Source organism: Tachysurus vachellii, chromosome 4 (genome assembly GCF_030014155.1).
Source record: "Tachysurus vachellii isolate PV-2020 chromosome 4, HZAU_Pvac_v1, whole genome shotgun sequence".
Lineage (NCBI taxonomy): Eukaryota > Metazoa > Chordata > Actinopteri > Siluriformes > Bagridae > Tachysurus > Tachysurus vachellii.
In genome coordinates this window covers 24,539,482-24,560,309 of record NC_083463.1, presented here as the reverse complement: position 1 = coordinate 24,560,309, position 20,828 = coordinate 24,539,482, and the positions used below count along the sequence as shown (strand labels likewise).

Sequence of the window (20,828 nt, the reverse complement as noted above, 5' to 3'; positions counted from 1 at the left end):
AAATGTATTTGTATATATATACAAATGTGCTGTTGGTATTCTTTCAGTTTGTCCATGAAGTGCATGGTTCAGTAAGACAATATTATTTGTGTTCTGAGATTTTCATTCATTATTGTTATTTTGGGTTATTTCTATGGAAGTAAATGTGAATAAATGTGTGTACAACGCAATAAAATGTACAATATGAATAACAAACAATAAATGCACATATTCTTGTCAGCATTTTTTATGTGAATTCTAATGAACTTTGAGTTTCTCATTATTTCAAAAGGCATTTTTTAAATTCAAAACTCAACTGGAAATAAACTAAATGAAACACAGTCCCAATATTTAAAGGCTTTCACCTCAGTCCAGTTCACCTACACTTACCAAGCTCACACTCTGGGCATGTGCCATGTGCCACAAAATCCCAGCCAATATAAATTGGCCATGAGATGCCCCTAACACCCAGACATAGGATTGTAATGAGCTGCATGGAAAGGTTTAACCTCCTATTTTGGTACCAGCAATTGGGTCATATTTTAGTTTGAGTGTCCAGCATCACAAAGTATAAGTTTCCCTTAATAACAGAAAGATGCATGTGGGATACAGAATTATTTGGCTGTATTTGTTGACCATTTTCAATATGAGCGACCTTCCAGGTCCTCCAGCAAACTATCTTGGTATCTTGGAGGTTGTTCTGTGAGAAAAACTGGGATCCGGATCAATATTCCCACTTCCAGTTGGGAATGCTAGTCCAGTAAACACCTGGCTTCCTCATGGTGTCAGCTACCCTGCCCTGCTATCCAGTCGTGGTGGGCATGATAGGTTCTAACTGTGTGGAGACTGAGTTTGTGGAGACATCAGAGCAAGATGGTGGAAAAGAATGGGGTCTAAAAAGTTTCACCAACAATAAAGATACTCCTTGCATTATGTAGAGAAATAAAATGGGATATTTGGCACTTTTACATGTAGTTAATCTAATCAATAAAAATACATTAATAATACAGTCATGAAAAAACAAACTTGTATAACCTTATTTAATTATGTATTATTTAACAGGGCCTAAATAAGAATTTAGCAGTTGGTCTTCACCATTGGCACACATTCTACTGTTTCTTTATTATATGCTGTAACCCACTGTGTGTGCTGCTGACTGTAAGTACCAAAAGTACTTTAGCATGGAAACAATGGTAGTGATCTTGAAGTATGATGGAATGACTGTGCAGAAATATTGTGGGGAAATACTGAAGATTTCCACGAGACATCCACGAGCAGGGCTGCACATCCCCTGAAAACTCTGCTTGGCTATATTATATGATCCAGCAGCCTTTTGTAGGTTAATTCTTTCTGCTGTATAATATCAAGCCTGCTTTGTATCTTCAAAACATCTAAAAATAACTGTAGCACAGCAGTTACGCCAACAGCAATGAACGAATATAATTCACGATATGTATCAGTCAAGATTTAGGCCCTCATCCTATCACAAACACAGCATTGGTTATTGTGGTAAATTACCTATTACTGGCCTCTGATCAGGGTTGTGTCTCCTTGCTTGTGTTGTATAACAGTGCAGTCTAGAAATCATTTAATCATACACAACTATACAATGTTATTGGAGTTAAAGGAACAGCCTTCTCCTGGCTGATTTCTTATTTTAATGATCATCATCATTTTGTAAATGTGAGTTCTCTGTGTATACCAAGGAAAGGTTTGGTGTTCTGCAAGTTCTTTTTTTAAGCCTTTTTTATATATATTTTAGCTAGTTATATGTTAAAAAAAAAAACAAGATGAGACACACCAGCTTAATAAACTTCAATAATAAAGGATGCTTAATAAGCTCCTCCTATATAATTCTGACAAGACAGACATACTTTTACCTGGACCACATGCAGCCAGAAAAAAGCTTTCCAATAAAAAGAAAATCTGGGTGGCCTATCTGTGTTATATGAAGCTGTTAAAGGCCTTAATGAGATTACTGAACCCAGTTTTTCATCTTACATTCACATAGATAATATTACTCTGAAAGCAGTATTTCTGAGATGAAAGAAGGTTCTGATAAGAAATGTGTCAGAACATGACCACAAAATGTAGTTCATGCATTTGTTACCTTTTGCTTAGATTATAGTAACGCCTTACTGACTGGATGTCCCAACAGGCCCATAAAGAAGCTCCAGTTAGTCCAGAATGCAGAAGCTGGGGTGTTCATGGGAGAGCTCAAGCACAGTTCAGGTCTGATGGCTTTCAGGAATTATCTCAAGTCCAACTCAAGCTAATATTTGATATGATGCATTTATTTGCCTTTCTGTAAATTTTTAATTAAATTGACACATTCTAAAAATCTTTGTCATCATAGACTTGCATTTGACTGAATAACCAGAGTTATTGTCATGAGACATGTATGCACCCATTACATCAATTTGTGTCCACTTGAATAAAATAAAAAAAAAAAAAAGTAAATTCATTCATTCATTCATTCATCTTCTACCGCTTATCCGAACTAAATTAATATTTTGGACATTTATAAGGCCACCACATCATTCACCTCTAAGGAGAAGTGCACAAATCTTGAAATGCATCTATCGCAAACGACTATGCAAAGTTTGGGCCATAACCACTGAAAAGGAGCACAAACAAGTTGAAAGCTCTTTCTCAGAACCAAAAAGTCTGATCAATCTGATGTGCTGTACATCAGTCTAATAATTGATATTTTTAATCAATACTGAAAACACAAAAAAGATGACCACCTTCAGTCAATCTAATTTTAGCAGGTACAAACTAGCATTGAGCCATTGTATTGTTGGGAAATCACAACCGTGGCTTCTGTCTGCAAACTTTGGTGAGCCTCTGGATAAAAATTAAAAAAATCTTTCAAACACTAAGATCAGATGACAACCAACAAGCATATGAAGAATCACAGAAAGACTTCTCATAGTAACCTGTTTCTCATTGATCATATTTCCTATTTTACTGTCCCCATTCCTATCCTTATAACACACACATAATAAAAGCTGTGCCCAAATATAAAACACTGTTTGGTTGATTATAATGATATAAACATCTTATAACAAAATTATTTATAGCTTTTTCAATTTTACCTCCCACCTATTTTCATTAAAATAAGATCTGTTATCAGAATTTCAAACACATTTTCATCAGTGTGCACTGCTCCTTATTATGAGGATGGTAGCAAATACAGTGTGCTCAGTCCGAACTATGGTATATTCAGTCTGAACTTGATTTGCACAAAGTGTGACATTAACAACTCACTTTTTTTTTTAATTTTCCTGCTACATTTATCAGTCATTTTTACACGGAGAACATTTATTTTACAAACAAAATTAATTCAAAATGTTCACAAACTCTTAATGGACATCTAGCCTTAGGCTGGTAGCAGAAAAATACTAATGTCCCTCAATTGAAATGCTCTGTATGCCTGCTTAAGACCAAATGAGTCAAGTTTAAATGGGCAGAAATTACAAGATTAAAGTCTGAACACTGAGGCATGAAATGCAGCCTTCATCTAGTCCGTGCTAATATGCATTAGATTATAAATCAATTTCAGATTTATATATGGGACAGTATGTATTTCTTTTATTTTCTTCATTTTTAATCATTGTAAAGTGCTTTCTCCTTTTTATTTTAAGAATGGAAAAAAATAAGACAAATATATATGCATTGGTCAATAAAAAATGGACCATGTATAAATAACCACAATTCACATTTACTGCTGAAATGAATAATACCAAGTAGACTTTTGTGCATGCAGAGGTGCAAGTCATTAGACCTAAATTCCAAAGATCTTTATCCTCCATGATTGGCATTTGTTACAGTCCACTTCAAGTCATTTTTCTCAGTATTGATTGTCTGAAGCATATAAAGCTCTCTAGGGGTTGGCTCTCAGCAAGCTAGATATATGTGCAAATGGCAAAGAGTTTAGAAGTATATCCTCAAGCCTCAGCAATTGTGGCATTAAATTGTGCTTCCATCTTTGAAAGTGTTCACAGTGTTGATTAACGTGTGTTATGTTTTGGTGAGAGTATAGGCCAGTAGTCCTCCATTACACTGTTAGGATGTAGTTATACTGAAGGACCCAAACCCAGGGTCTGTGAAGTTGGTAGACCTTCCAGAGTTGCTGACTGAGTTGCAATGTTTGGGGAGGTGCTCTGTACCTGAGCCTGGTACTGACCTAGCTGTTCAGGACTAGCCAGGTTCTTTAGTAGGTTGTTTTCCTGCTCCAGCTGGGAATTTCTATCAATCAGATCTTTTATTTGTTCTTTTAGCACCTCTACTTCTTCACGTACAGCATACATCAGGTGGCTTTTCACCAAGTCCTAAAAATGAAGAGATAAACAGGGAGAAAGAGAAATTAGTTCAACACTGAGATAAGCCATTGTTAGCACTAGTTTGTGCCCTTTCATACAACACCAGAACATTCTGCAATTTCTGGAGTTCACTCCTAAGAATTTCACTCACCAAGGCACATGTACTGTGGTGATGTGACAATAAAAGTGACTTGACTTGACATTGTGCATTACACATTTCAACCCACATGTTTTCCCAGAACAATAATCTCTAGATAAACTGTCTTGTCACTATCCAGTCACATATAGATGATACCAGTGGAAGTGTTTAATTATTTTTGTTATGCAGACCCTGTGAAATGTCATCCTGAAGCATGGAAATGTCAGTGTTGTGTTTGGCTTGGAGATAAAGTACAAAAAGAAACCTCAAACTGGAACCTCTGACGGGACAACTGACAATCCAGTTTTACGCTAACAATTATGTAGGTAAGCAAACTACTGACATTTCCCAGCACTGCTAATGACGGTTATATAAGGTCACTTGATGTCATCGTACGGTTGTTGAGTGAGATTTAAATGAGTTGCCAGTCATCCCGGGCCGTGGAGATTCGTTTTTTCCCTCTGCCAGTCTGTAGCTTTGTCTTCATCAGTGTCTGCAGCTTGACCTGTTTATTATGAACCGCTGCCTTTGAAATTTTAAGAATGGATGCAACCTGCCACTCAATGTATCCCTCTTCCAGTAAAGCCAGACTTACACACTCAAAACTTTTTTCAACTCTTTTGTCATGGTCAATAGTTATTATTTGATTAGATACAGAGAGGTTTGTTTGTTTGTCAAGTCAAGTCAAGTCAAGAAGCTTTTATTGTCATTTCAACCATATATAGCTGTTGCAGTACACAGTGAAATGAGACAACGTTTCTCCAGGATCAAGGTGCTACATAGAAACAAAGACAGGGCTAAAGACTTGTAAGTAGTCTTAGCCACATAAAGTGCAACTGTGCAACCTGGTGCAAACAGTGCAGGACAAGACAAACAAGACAGACAAGACAGTGCAGGACAAAAGACAGTGCAGGACTAAAGACAGTGCAGGACCAGACAGTGCAGGACAATGACAGTGCAGACACAAGTTACAAGACAATACAAAAAGTACAAAAAATGCAGTACACAAAAGACAATAAATAGTAAACAGTCACAGAAACAGTCACAGAAACAGCGCCGACCGACCAGTGTTAATACTGTATGTGTTAATATAGTATGTGCGAAATGGCTGAGATATTGTACAGTATGTGCAAAAATAGGCACAAATTGTTTTTAATAGGCTGGATTTTCAGTAGTGTCCAGCCTTCTTTGAATGGAGGGAGTTATTTAGAATGGGACCTAATTTGGCATGTACTTTGTCTAGTAAAAATCAAGCCTCAAGCTGCTAAATAAACAAATACACCTGTTTTTTTTATAAGGTTCTATAAGCAATTATGGTTCTTAGTGAAAGGGAAAATATAAATTTTAACTATAATTAGAATAGGTTCATAAATAAAAATTCTTACCATTGCTTGCTCAATCTTGTTGTCAATAGCCACAACACTGGCACCTAAAGAGCTGTAGAGAGCCAGACAGACAAACAGTTATGAAATTCATAAAACACGATCATTTCTCTAATATATTCAAATGATAGAAATTAAAATAAAAAAAAATTAAAATTACAACTGAACAAAAAGCAATTAATGGCTAATTATGTTGCATAGTATCAGCACTCTGATATGTTAGAAAATGAAATATTTCTAAAATATATAAATTATTCATCATAAGCCTATAGAGAGAGAGACATCATCAAAGGCATCTTTCACCCAAACCATGGACTATGTACTAGTGTCCCATCCGAGAACCAATACATTAGTCTCCACTCTCGAACCAGCAGAAAGGACACCTTCTTTCTCTCTGCTGCCAATCTGCTGAATTCCTCACAATGGCAAAGATCCTAAACCCCCAAGCCCCAGATCTTCTCTGCAGATGGACCAATACTGCATTCATTGTGTATTGTAAGTGGTAAAATGAAATAATCTAGAAGACATAATGACTTTGGAGACTTGAGAATTTTGCATAAAGCCTTCAACTCTGCAGGATAAGAACAAACTGCCCAATGTGCTTTCATAACCCATTAAATATTGTAAGCCTGTATAGAGTCGGCTCTATAGTATCGACAGGTGTATCCTAAAAAAAAGCGCAGTGTATATTTACTAGACCCAAACTTATTCATCCATAAATTCATTCTTTTGATGCAGCCTAATGAGGCTAACTACGGTCAAATGTGAAGACAGAGAGCTCTGCTTGGCCAAAACTGTGGCCAAGACAGACAAAAATTCCTAAAATGACAAACAGTACCTTAATTTGTGTAATCACATATTATTGGCTACTGCAGCACCAGAGTTTTACTGCCAGGGAAGAAAATGCAGTAATCTCATTTCTTATTTAATCAGTTATTTCAGTGTCACTGTCAAACATATTTTTGTTGCATTTTATGGAAAAAGTAGTGTGACACAATGAAGACTAAGATGGCCTGGCATTCAGACATGAAACAGGCACAGAATTCTGAGGGCACAGATACAGCAGCAAAGTGTGTGGAGGAGCTAAGAACATCATTTTAAAATGTTCACTACTGCTTTCTTTGCATAATCTTATAAAAAAAAAAATTATAAAAAATAAAGAGGCTTCCTTCTGGGACGACAGCCATGCAGACCAATTTGATGCAGTGTGTGGCGTATGGTCTGAGTACTGACAGCCTGATCCCAAACCCCTTCTACTGCTGCAGCAATGCTGGCAGCATTCATACGTCTATTTCCCAAACACAACTTCTGGATATGAAGCTGACCACTCAACTTCTTTAGGTCAACCATAGCAAGGCCTGTTCTGAGTGCAACTGTTAAACCACTCTATGGTCTTGGCCAATGTGCTGCAGCTTTGTTTCAGGGTCTCGGCAATCTTCTTATAGCCTACGCCATCTTTATGTAGAGCAACAATTCTTATTTTCAGATCCTCAAAGAGTTCTTTGCCATGTTGAACTTTCAGTGACCAGTATGAAAGAGTGAGAGCGATAACACCACATCTAACACACCTGCTCCCCGATCACACCTGAGACCTTGTAACACTAACGAGTCACATGACAACGGGGAGATAAAACGGCTAACTGGGCTCAGTTTGGACATTTTCACTTAGGGATGTATTCACTTTTGTGGCCAGTGGTTTAGACACTAATGACTGTGTGTGGAGTTATTTTGAGGGGACAGCAAATTTACACTGTTATACAAGCTGTACACTCACTACTTTGTAGCAAAGTGTCATTTCTTCAGTTTTGGCATATAAAAAGATCTAATAAAATATTTACAAAAAAGGCGAGGGGTGTACTCACTTCTGTGAGATACTGTATACTACCTCTGGGTAAAATTTTTCATAACCATGGTATTGGCATCCACTGTTATGCTGCTGTTATGCCGTTGACACATTTGTTTCTTCAAAGGCAGATTGAGAAGCTGTAGCTTAATTAAGTTGAGGATTGTTTTCAGGACATTAGTTAATGGGTGTTTATTAAATTTTGACTCTAATTTAAATTATAACAAAAGGGAGGTCCTTGTAGCATATTGTAGCAAATTGTAGCATATCCCGGTAGACAAAAAGATTTTTTATTACATAGTACTAGCAACTAATATTGTGTAAAAAGTTACCCTATAATAAACCAGGCATAAACAATAATTTCACAGTTAAAGTCACAGAGATCACATTTTTTTTGCCCATTCTATATTTCGTGTGAAATTACTGATCGGAAGGTCGTGAGTTCGAATCCCAGGGGCACCCTAGATAGCAACAGAGTTTGTGCATAGTCTGGCTTACATTCGGCACTTCGAGCTTATTGCTGGCACAGTTATTGTGCCAAACAGCATTAGGCTGAGCTCTAGTTGGAGTCTGGCCAACCAAGAGAAACATTAAGAAAATTGTATAAAAATTCCAATTTTTAGTATAAAAAAATTGTATTGTTAAAAATTCTAATTCTAAAAATTCAGTACAGTTGACGATGGCGTAGTTTGCAATGCACAATGCACATTTTTAAAGTAATGAAAATACAAGGGTGAGAGAATTCAGAGAGCAACCAATACCCCTTTTCCACCAAAAAGAACCGAGTGCTGGTTCAGAGCTAGCACTGGCAAAGCTTCTAAGAACCGGTTTGCCTTTCCATCAGCTAAAGAGCCATCACAGAGCCAAGTCTGATGTCACTGTACACGTTTCCCAGCAACATTAGCACAGCAGCAGCAAACACAAACCCAACATCAACAATGGCGGATGTTGCTTTACTGTTAATGCTCATGGCTTTGTGAACCTACATTGGCATCCAAACGTGGTGAATCCAACATGTACGTGCAGCTCCATGTAATTTGTAAACGGAGGTTGTAATTGAGAAAGTACATAACATTTTATCATTAACACAGAAAAAAGTTAGCCTTAGCATGTAGCTACCTACTATCATGTGTGCTGATAATGTATCATATTGCAGTTAAGTAAAAGTGTATTAAACATTGGTATACTTAAGGTACATAAACAAATGCGCTAACAGTAGTCCCGTCCAAGTAGTCCAAGTGTTTTGAGTGGTCTGCATATAAAGTTAAAATTATTTATACTTTTATAATTATTATTTATAAAATAATATAATTATTATTTATAAAAGTTATTTAACTTTTGGATCGTTTTTAATTCTGAATTCTGTAGCAGACTGATCTTTAGTCAGGGGCTGAGCCTAATTCCCTGAGGCCACCAAAACGGAAAATAAAGTAAGATTGTGTGTATTATGTAAAATTCCTTAACACTAACCTCTCTAACATGTTCTTGTATCATTGTGCAGTTTAATAAATTAATATGCACAATTTTCCTGAATACTGTAGTATCTGCACATGAACATGCCACCCTAGTAATCATTAAACTTCTTGCTTTCTCTAAAGATGAAAAAGTCATTTACTGGATGATAATGAGACCGATGAGGAGACTACCACAAAAGAGAATTTGCCTCAAGCTCCACAAACACAGCTGCTATCCAAAATTATTTATTTGGCTTCTAATGAACTTCAAGCAAGTCTTCTATTACAAAAGATAAACCCCACTGTATGGCATAAACATCCTCAGGCTTAACACAGACCACTGAAAAGTCACAATCATCCTCATGAGAGATATGTCCCGTCTCTGTGTGGCATTAAAAAAACTGTTTGATCATCATTCCAAAAGCGATTAACTTGCCTGTGCCACCTCACCAGACATCCCAACAGCCATGGCAATCAAGAAGTTTTGCGAGTATCGATAAATGCAGAGCATCACAGTGAACTGACATGCAAATTGACTTATCTTTACAGTCTATTGAGCACACAGCACAGTCAATGTGGAGTCATAAAAAAGCCAAACCTCAAAGAAAATGCCTCTCAAGCTGTGACCCATTTTTTTTTGTTTCTATCATAGTGTCTGTTGGTGTGAAGCTAATTTCATAGCATGTGATTTGTGTTTTTAATGTTTCAGCAATTCTCCATGACATGATCCATTACAAGATTTAAAGGCACACAATGAACATTTAACTCAATGACTTAAGGTCATTAAGTCTCTGGAATATGACCTTCGATCCTGTCAAGATATAAGATAAAAACCTTAAAGGTCTGATTATAATTACTGTTAGAATTAAATAGTGTGTGTTCAGTCAAAAACACAAAAGATCTAACAGAAGGTTTGGATGTATTTAACTATTTGGATGTATTTAATGATTTGTTACATCTATAAGAGTTGTATACAAAAGCATGGTAGTGCTTTGGCTTAATAATTATTTCAGGTACTTGAACTTGGATTGCTGGGTGGAGTGGATGTGTAGGACACGGTCTGGCGAACTACAGTATGAGGCAGGTCATCAAAAATGACTTGGCCAAAGGTGTAGATGGGAAAGCACCGTTCCAAACTTTAGAACTTCAAAACATTGTGATTGGTAAGTGTATTTTTATTGTCTTTTTTAGAACTTTTCTCTGTCATGTTGAAATTATTAGTTCTTTGACAAGTGGCATCTAGTAAAGTAGGTGCTTTATGTCTCTCATTTTAAATAAATGGATTTATTGTATGCTCCTATTCTAGAGGCTGTAAGAAGAAATCCTATTTGTGCACAGACAACTGAGTTGGAGGTTGAAAAATGTATTAAACGGTGGTTTCATCTTGCTGGTGACCGTGAGGGTGGCAGAAAAAGAACACATTTAACAACTTATTGCTTGGTATCTAGTCTTTGGTATTTTTACTATTTGCTTGTTAAGGCCCTTAACCCTCAATTGCTCAGCTACAGTATATAAATGAGCTACTGTAAATGTAAGCACTCTGGATAAGGGCATCTACCAAATGCTGTAAATGTAAAAATCTATAGATTCTATTTTTGGTTTGCTTCATCACATCACATACAAACAGACTCAGGAACAGTTTCTATCCCAAAGCCATTAAGGAACTGAACAACAAAATGTCACATAAATGTTAAATCTATATGTCTTTACTCTAAAATGTTTTTAGTGTATAGCAAAAGAACTAAAGAACTGGCCCTGCCATTTCAGTATTTCCTGATGACATTGCATATCCTTACAATGGCACCTATCAAGGAGTGGGATATATGAAATGTAAATCAGCAAAGGAGAGGTTCAATGAAGCAATATGCTCTGCACCATCCCTATAGGATGAATCTAGGACTGTTACATATCAGCTCTTCTTTATATTCAGCTCTGCTTTACATATCTAAAATGTAATATCTAATATGTTAATGATCATATTACAAATCAGGTGTTTAATATACTATGTTTAGCAAAAAAGTAGATTAAACCAATTAAATGGTCATTTTTAATACTTGGTAGCAGATCCTTTGCAGTCAATGAGTGTCTAAAGTATGAAACACAGACATCAGCAGACTCTTGGTTTCACCACTGCTGATGTGTTAACAGGCCATTACTGCAGATGTCTTCAATTTCCTGCTCATTCTCAATCACTTGGCTGAATCTGAATAAATTACTGTGATACCATGGTGGGCCCCTGCTCTGTGCTGGACTTTGGCTATCCACTGCAAAGTCATGGGGTAAGTTACTAGGGTGAAGTGCCAGCCTGCCATGCAGTAGCAGAGCTCCTTAATGGTTTGGTTGTGGGACTTAGGTACTCTTTAACTGCTTCAACTGTATTATCTTGTAGCTCCAGATGACATTTACATGGGTTAGCCATGAGCCTGGCATTCTGGAGCTCACACAGGAACACCTTAAGCCATGGCCAGCCATGTGGTGGAATGGAATACTACTTTATCATTGTAGGCACCACACAGACTCTAAAGGTGGCTAGAGCCTTTCATCATAGACCAGGTCATCAGTTCACCGGGTGTTAATCCTTGGCCCATATTTTGTACTAACCACTGCATACCATTTCAGAGATGCTCTGGCCCTGTTGTCTGTCTCTATCAAAATTTTACCTTTGTCAAAACCACTGGCCATATACTTATGCCACTGTAATGAGATAATCAATGTTATTTATTTGATCAGTCAATGGATTTAAAGTTACATGTTACAGTTGCTGTGCATGAAGAATGAACCACATCCAACAAGATTAAATGTCAACACAAGAGGTAGCTGTCTGAAAACTTACCTGGATTGCAGACCTAGTTTGTTTTTTATGACCCACCATGCCTACTTCATTCAAAAAGTGCAGGCTATTTGGAAGTACATCAAATAGTAAAGGCAAATAGTAAAGGCAAACCACATCAAGTTCACAGATGACACAAGCATGGTGAACATTTCGTCAACAATAACAGCGAGTCAGCATAGAAAGAGGAGGTTCAACAGCTAACAGCCTGGTGTAGAGCAACTACCTGTCTCTGAACATCGGCAAAACGAAAAAGATGGTAGTTGACCTCCGGATCGCACAGCAAACATCGACGGATCTTCCGTGGAGATCGTCAATAGCACTAAATTCCTTGGTGCTCATGTAGCGGAGAACTGTACCTGGTCAATCAACACCAGCTCCAGCACCAAAAAAAGCCCAGAAGCATCTCTACTTCCTACTGGCTGAGGAAAGCACATCTCCCTCCACCAAAACTCCTGACCACATTTCACAGGTGAACCATTGAGAGAATCCTGAGCAGCTGAATCACTGTCTGGTTTGGGAATTGCACCGACTTGGATTGCAAGAACCTGCAGCAGATAGTGAGGACAGCTGAGAAAATCATCAGAGTCTCTCTTTCCTCCATCACAGACATTTATATCACATGATGCATTCGCAAATCTACACACTCTTCACCCCACACACCCCTCACACACACACACACTTCACCCTCCTGCCATTTTGGTCCCTCACAACCAGACTACGCAACAGATACTTCCCGCAAGCCATAAGACTTCTCAACGACCACAACGTCACAGTACTGAAAATACACTCAACTGTGTGTGCTTTCAACTGTGTGAACACACATACACATTTAACTGTGTGAACTGACCTGTACTGTACCAAATTCAAAAGCACACCCAAACACTCATTCAATATACATCCCTGTCTATATAACCATCCATATTAATCTGTTTTTCTGCTGTTTTTGCACATGCTGTCTTGCTGTTACATTTCAATATCCAACTGCTGCAATTACACAAGTTTATATATGTTTACTAGAACCCAGTTTATTCAGAATCCTATATTTATGCACAATGTACTGTATAAGGTATTATACAGTATGCACACTGGTCCATGCTGTTTGGGTATTGACCTGTAGTGTTTTGTTTTGTCTGTTTGCACACGATGCACTTTATGTGGCTAGAACAACTTACTTTAATTCCTTAGCCCTGTGTTGTTTTATGTAGCACCATGGTCCTGGAGAACCATTTCACTGTGTACTGCATCAGCTATATATGGTTGAAATGACAATAAAAGCTTTTTGACTTGTTTTTTTGTAAATCTTTCTGTTTATACACGTTCTTATTTATTTAATAACCTTTGCATTTAGGATGTATTAAAGGAGCAATTCATGTGTATTAACATGTTCTATTTTCCACATTTTGACTTTGCCACTGTATTCATTATGAACATCTATACAGCTATTCATTAAAAGCAAGTATCTAATAGGCCATTCATGTTACAGCAGTGCAATACTTAAAACCCTGCAGATATCGACTCACAGTTTTGGGCAAGTTAACCGAACTCAAACAAGTCAAGCTTTAAGGCAGATAGGTTACAACACCCAAAGTACGGTTGCAGGTAGTATTAATTTCGTCACCTATTTTTAATTTAGTCTTAGTCTTGTGCCAAATGTCCTTGTTAGTTTTAGTCATATTTAGTCATTCTTTTTTGAATGACTCGTCTTTGCATCGTCTCGTCTTTTTTCGTCAACAATAATGCATGTTAATTTAGTCTTAGTCAGCGTTTTTGGACAGTGGTGCAGTCTTGTCATCGTCTCGTCTTAGTCATGAAAAAAAGGTTGTTGACAAACATATTTTGTCTTGTCTCGTTTGACGAAATTAACACTAGTTGCAGGAACCAAAAGCTGAAGGTGAAGTGGGCACTAAAACTGGACAGATAAAGACTGGAAACACACATATTGAGCTGCTGAGAATCTTTTTCTGCTAAGACACAAAGACGGTATGGTTAGACATAAGTACCAACAGCATGAATACATCCCTTCATGGCCACAAATTACCCACCTTTTAATGACTTCCTGCATGATAATCTCAAACTGTTTCCTCACTGAAGGACAGTGAGTTCAGTTCTTCAGTAACAGTCCAGATCACTAGCTCTGAATTCAGTAGAACATCTTTTAGATGTGGCAGAGCGGGACATTCATAAAAAAAATCGCAAACATATTGCAATGCAATTATGTCAGCACGGACAAGAATCTCAAAGGAATCCAAACCACAAAGTGTTTTGGGAGCAAGGGGAGACCCTACCCAGTATTATAATAGTGTTCCTAATAGTGCTCAGTACACATGCACATACACAGTCCACTATAAAGCATGGTTACATTATAAAACTATATCCCAAGCCTTGAACATCTCATGGAGCACTGAACCATCAATCATCCGATAATGGAAAGACGGGCTGGTTTGAGCATTTCATAAACTTCTGGAATGTTTGCACACAACAGTCTCTACTAAGAACACACGTGCAAAAAAACAAAAAACAAAGGAAATACCTTGGTGATAAAGTAGGTCAGAAAAAATGGGCAGATTGGTGAGTCTGTGCCCATAAAGCCTCAAATCCTTGTTCTTTGTGGACAAAAGTGGAAACTGATCTTCTGTCCCAACAGTAGACTTCCCATCTGTCTCAACATTTTGTGTGTTGTGTTTTTCAAAATGCTTTTCTGCTCATCACAAATGTAATGAGTGCTTATTTAAGTTACTGTGGACTTCATTTCAACTCAGGTCAGTGTGGTCAGTCTCCTCTAATCCTTCTCACCAACAAGGTGTTTCAGCCTGAGATACGCTATTCAGAGGAAGCTTTTTGTCTTTTGCACTTCTGAGTAAACTCTAAAGTTGTGTTTAAGATTCCCATGAGATCAGCAGTTTCTGAAATATTTTAAGTAGCCCAATTGGCATCAACCCTAACCCTAACAATAACCAGTGTTGTGCTAGTTACTAAGAAATAGTAACTAGTTACAGTTACTAGTTACTTCGTTCAAAAAGTAACTCAATTACTTTGTTGATTACTTACACCAAAAAGTAACATGTTACTGTTAAAAGTAACTTTTTAGTTACTTTTTTAAAGAACGTTCTTTAATGTTCCCATTAATGCCCTTTTATGCGTTATGGTCTATACAAACACAAAACTGACTTAAACACAAAGTAATTTTTAAACACTATTTTATTTAAGTCAGACCAGCACAAACTGAATATATAATAAGGATTTCTAACAAGCTAACGAGCTGCCTGAAAGCAGAAACTACATGCCTCGACGAAGCTAGAAGCTAACCCAGTGTCGGTGGACACATACAGCCTGTCTCTACCGTGGAGTCACCGGCTGTCAGGAGGTGCTTCGACAGATTGGAGTTGCTGTTTATCGCAGTAGATAGGACCTTCGAACCAGAAAGACACAGCTTACATTTGACTAAAAGATTTTTGTCTTTATGCTCAACTAAAATGAAATAATGAGTATATTTCCACTTTGATTAAAATAGATTATTTTCTATTCATTTAACACGGGCCATGTGCCCACGAGCCCAGGTAATGTTCAGTGAGTCATATTATGTAAATGAACTGTCCGTGAATGGAAAAGAAGTGATGCTATATTTAGAAGCACATTATTAGCTCAAACAAGTTGACAGCATTTTAGTCAAATGCAAATATCTGTTGCTCAGACAAAATTATAGTTTACTGCTATACAGACCAAAAAATAGGAGACTATTATTTTTGGCAAAACAATCCTACATCTTACAATACTAATACTTTCAGTGCTGAAGTAAGAGCACAAATTAGCACGTGGTGTTTGTTTCTGTGTGAGCAATAGTTAGAAGAATGTTTGTTTTAGTTTCATTATCATATATTTGAGGTGAGAATAACTCTTACCTGTCTTCATCTGTGCCCAAACTGGCATCTCCCTCCTGTCCAAAACTGACACTTGCTTCAGAGCCACACTGTGAAAGTAGGGACTGGTGTTGGAAAAGTAGATGGCTGGCATCTTCAAGCTGTGAGGTGATCAGAGGTGCTACACTACCATAAGGGTCTCTTGCTGGGGGAATCTGGGAGGACTGGCCTCGAGGGTGATCGCCAGCAAGACCTTCATGCAGGAGGTATGTTGGAATGGCTGGTTGAATATTGCTCTGAAGAGAAGAGGAAGATTTACTAGGAGTAGTCTGGCCTGTATTCAAGGACACTGATTGGGGTGGCTGATTAGCAGTAGCCTGCTGTTCTGGAGGCATTTGTAGTTGATATTGCTGGACCTGATTTATTGTGCTCCCTTTTGCCAACAACATCTGTGGAAATGGAACTTGGGGCTTTGGAGATACAGACTGTGGGACAGGTATTGTGGGGGTCCCAGCTGGAAGGCTAGGTGCTGCAGTAGCCTTAAGCGTTATACAGCTCTGAATTGTCAGCATTTGATGAAACTGAGAAGGGGCCTGGGTGCTATTTGAAATCTGTGCATAATCTAATCCCTGTAAATCCTGGCTCATGAGCCTAGAAAATTGATTTATAGGGTAGCCACCCATTAACTTGTCAGAAAGGCCTTCTACATTATTGGGGATCTGCTGCTGGGCCGTGGGAGGGGAAGGCTGACTCTCAGTTCCTAATAGACTTGGGACTGAAATAACTTGTGGGTTGTTACAGGGTGCTAAAGGTGGTGAAGTAGGAGTGTTTATTCCAGTATCTTGGAAATGCATGTGAAGTTGAGAAGTTTGTTGGGTAAGACTTGGGTGAAGAACAGAGACAGCAGGGGGAACACAGTTCTGTTGGGTAGGCTGCATTCCATGATCTCCTAAAACACTCAGTGTGTTACAAGAGGATCCTTCAATTGTACCATCACTCTCAGGATGGATAAAACTATCCACAGCTCGATAGCTAGAGGCTGCATCTGAAAATGGAGCTGCTGCAGCAGGACCTTCTTTCTCATAATACTCTGTGCACATCCATCGTCCCTTTCGGATGGGCTCTGAGCTGGAATCCAGCTTTACCAGCCTGAAACGGGAGGCAATGGCTGTGGAAGACTGAATTTGAGTAGTGCTGGGTGCAGTGAAATTCTGCACAGCGGTTACTGTAATTCCTGTTGTACTGTTTCCTGTAGACTCTGTTGTGCCAAGGAGTCTTCCCTCAATAGCATTTGACCTAATCACACCCCCTGGCATCCCTGCTCCACTGGCACCAGTTGCAGAACTTGATGCTGAAATTGAGATCTGGTTCACATTTACAGTGGCACAAACATCTACAACAGCATCTTGGTCTGAATCTAATCTTTGGGTTCTACTCTGGACAGCAGCAACAGACTGCACAGTGGTGTCTGATGAAAGAGCACTGCTATTAAGTGATGAAGAGTACACAGTTAGCCCTTGAAATGGTTGTTGTGGTGTAGGTATAGAGCTCAACCCATGGTCCTTATGGTGATAAATAGTCCCATTCAACATACATCCTGGCTGAACAGAGTGCAGGTGAGGATTCCCTGGTTCATTAGGTAATACATCTCCAGGGGTCTCTCTTCCATGTAGACCATTTAGTGTTTCTTCTGAAAAACTTATCTCAGGAATTCCTGTGACTGACTCCCGTGATACAGACACATTAAAAGTGTCAGAAGAGGACAGATCCTCAGTATGGGACTCATCCATATCATCATAGCCTTCTGTATCATCTGCTATACTGTGGTTAGTGTTAGCACTGACCTGTGCTGGCAAAACACTTGTAATCTGGAAGCCACTTTTCTTTTTTCCTTGTGCCCCAGCACTTTGGTGGGATTGAGACTGGATGTTTAAATTCAGGCAGGTGGGTGTTGATGATCCAGCAGGGGGTGCATGGTGAATTAATATTGACGACTTGTGGTCATCAGTCAGAATGGCATTACAGTTCATGCTGACTGCATTCAGCGAGGCAGACATGTCACCATTTCCAGTATTACTGCCTCTACGACTGGTAAACATCGATGCGTGTGCCATTTTCTTGGTTCCGGGAGAATCCCCGGTTAATTCAGAATGATGCATTTCATAAAACTGTGCCTTCACTAAATAGAGAGAGGAAAACGTACCGATGCTTTTGTAAAAAGTGAATTTAAAGACTCACGTAGCTAGCGAAAAGTTAGCTAACAAACAGTAAGGCCCCGTTTTAATATTCACAGGTCAAAAGCTACCAGCTCGCTGAGCAGCTACAATGCTAATCGAGGTGACTGGGTGAAAGCTAACTCAGCAGGTAAGTGCCCACAAGATAACTACAATACTTTCTCAGGCCAGCTATTGCTAGGTTGCTTACAAACTGACAAGTCTGAAATGCACGCAGAAGTGCGTGTTAAACACAATTCAACGCAGTCGTTAAGTAAATACATATTCCTTCAGTTGGAGACCGACATCCGTTGACATACATACGATATAAGGTGGGTAGATAACTTCATACAAACAGATGCTATACGTGTTCATCATATTGGGTCAAACGTCGTCACTTAGTCTGCTGGAAGGTTTATTAATAAAGAAAAAGCTAGAACAGCTTCAGTCTTGTTCTGGTTTTAGTCCTCCTCGAATGGCTGTCAAGTTGGTGAATCCATTTCGCAGTTGTTAGAAGGTTTGCTGTATCATCCTCTTTCTTTTTTGATTTTCAGCCGTCCGTTGGTATAGTTGTGTGCAGTTAGCTAGCATGCTAACAGACAGGCTAACAACTCATCCTTTGACGACAGGAGTGGGAGGAGACCGTGAACACGGGTTCAGTGAGCTGCTGCTGGACTCATTCAATATAGACAAAATATCACAATGTGTCACGTTACGTTTTGTGGTATTTTTTTCTTTTGGTGTATCTTTAGTTTGCGATTCAGTTGTCACTACGTAGCAAGAAGTTCATGCTTTTAAGTTTGATAGTTTTATATTTAATAATAAAGCTTTAATAATAAAGCACGTCTCAAAATCGTCCATATGAGTGAGATGTATAAATCAGCTGTGGACAGGAGCTGGGATTTTATTAGGACAACTACCAGACATATTTTTTTATTATATTATACTATTAAACAAAAACATAGTTGGATTTTTTTTTCTTATGATCACAAAACAAATATCCGTAACAAACCTATGTATTAATGAAGAAAATACTCAAAATAGTAGTAAAAAAATGCAAAAAAAAAAAAAAGATTAATAGATAAAATAAATGTGATCAGTTTCCAAGATGAGAACACTGATATTATTTAATTATGTATAGCAGTGATTATCTTATCTGTGGAATATCTCAAAACATACAAGTATAGTAACTTTATTAGCAATGTCATTAATTACCACATAGTAATATAGATTATTTTATAGATGTAAAAAAATATATATTCCTATTTGCTATTCAGTTTAGTAGACTGAATAACTGAAGCAGACTATATTTGTCGTTACACATGAAAACAAACGGCATCCAGGTGTTTAATATGACCTTCTGACAGTTAGCAAGTGTTCGCAGACCCACAGCTATCTGTTTAACTAGCGTTTTAATGTTTGGTTTGGATTAGACATTGTAGTTTTATCGGGGAATGATGTGACCAAAACCAAATTGATTAAATGGAATGCTAAATATTTGTAATCTGATTCTGATATTTTCGTCTGTTCATTTTATAATACATTGAATGGGGTAAAAAGATTTCTCTCTTCTTTTGAATTAAAAAAAAAACTTTTTATAGAGACATTACTTATGGTCTCTCAGTTCACACATTCATTGCAAAGTAAACAGTCAGTGTTCACATCTGTTACCAAGCAATTGTATATTGTTACTTTTTGTTTTTAATGATTTTTTTATGGTTTAGAACACTGTTACAAAGAACGGCAATGCAGATAGATGATGGCTAGCTTAATCTAATGCTACATACACATTAGGTCTAATCCAGGTCTCTGGTAAATACTGTACATTAATTGCTTGATCATTAATGGTTTTATTTTCACTGCGCACTTTCGGTTTAAGAGATCTAGCAGTCCTAGCATCAGATCAAAGGTGCTGAGTGTGACTTCTGTTATGATCATGTTATGTTAGACTACTGTGTCTTCTTGTTCTAGTCAGGCAGCAGACACATTTTCAATATGTATACACCTGATTAACTCAATTATCTGCTCCATGGCCTTGGCTTGTCACCAATTAACTAAATCTTTTCTGAGACTACAAGTTAAACAGCAAGAAACGCCTATCACAGTCTAGAGCCTTGCCCTCAAAACTACTACACTAGTCTATAAAAACAACAGTTTTTGGAGCAACACCTACACATCCAGCAGTTCAGCAACCACATCCTACTGTAGCATTATGGATATTAAATGGTCACCTAATGGACACCAACAAACTGCTACTATACTGTGCACTAAAATGCACATTGGTCATATAATGCATCTGCTGACATTTGCACTCAGGGTCTTTAACTGTACTAATGCACACATTTGCAGTCACCTCTGACTGTGCACTTCCAATTCAATCTACATTTTTACCACATTGACCTCATACTTAACACACCATAGCTTTAGGATGGTTTACTGCTAAATTATGTTTGTTTTAATTTCGTATTGTGTTCACAACCTACGCACCTTGGTCTATAGTAAAAGCAATTCGTTCTTTTGTATACTGTGTATGTAAAACAAATGACAATAAAACATAAGTTGTCTTGTAAGCTACACTGTGATGCTTCATTGGAATGGGCCCAAAGCATAATATAGTATCAAACATCACCTTCACTAATGTACATACCTCTGCCATGCCTTTGTATTCTCAGACCGCTGAAGACCTCAATCATTTGTGCCTACATGAATAAATGATCTTAGAACACCTTCTATCTTAGAAGGACCCTGGCATATCCAGCATCCTACTGTACAGTTAGCTACAAGATGCTCATTTCCCTAAAGA

The 20,828-nt window shown here is 38.0% G+C and overlaps 1 protein-coding gene and 1 long non-coding RNA gene across 2 annotated transcripts; one reads left to right on the top strand and one right to left on the bottom strand.

Moving 5' to 3' along the window:
- Positions 1–2,252: 2,252 nt before the first annotated feature.
- Positions 2,253–18,689, bottom strand: LOC132844726 (TSC22 domain family protein 1-like). Its single transcript, XM_060868473.1, has 3 exons — positions 15,855–18,689; positions 5,829–5,880; positions 2,253–4,313 (listed from the first exon to the last, which is right to left on the bottom strand). Exons 1-3 carry the CDS (start codon positions 17,969–17,971, stop codon positions 4,059–4,061), a joined length of 2,424 nt encoding a protein of 807 aa, XP_060724456.1. The 5' UTR covers positions 17,972–18,689; the 3' UTR covers positions 2,253–4,058.
- On the top strand, positions 18,103–20,595 carry LOC132844729 (uncharacterized). Its single transcript, XR_009648365.1, has 2 exons — positions 18,103–18,176; positions 18,580–20,595. It is a non-coding gene; the product is annotated as an uncharacterized LOC132844729 (long non-coding RNA).
- The last annotated feature ends 233 nt before the right edge of the window (positions 20,596–20,828 follow it).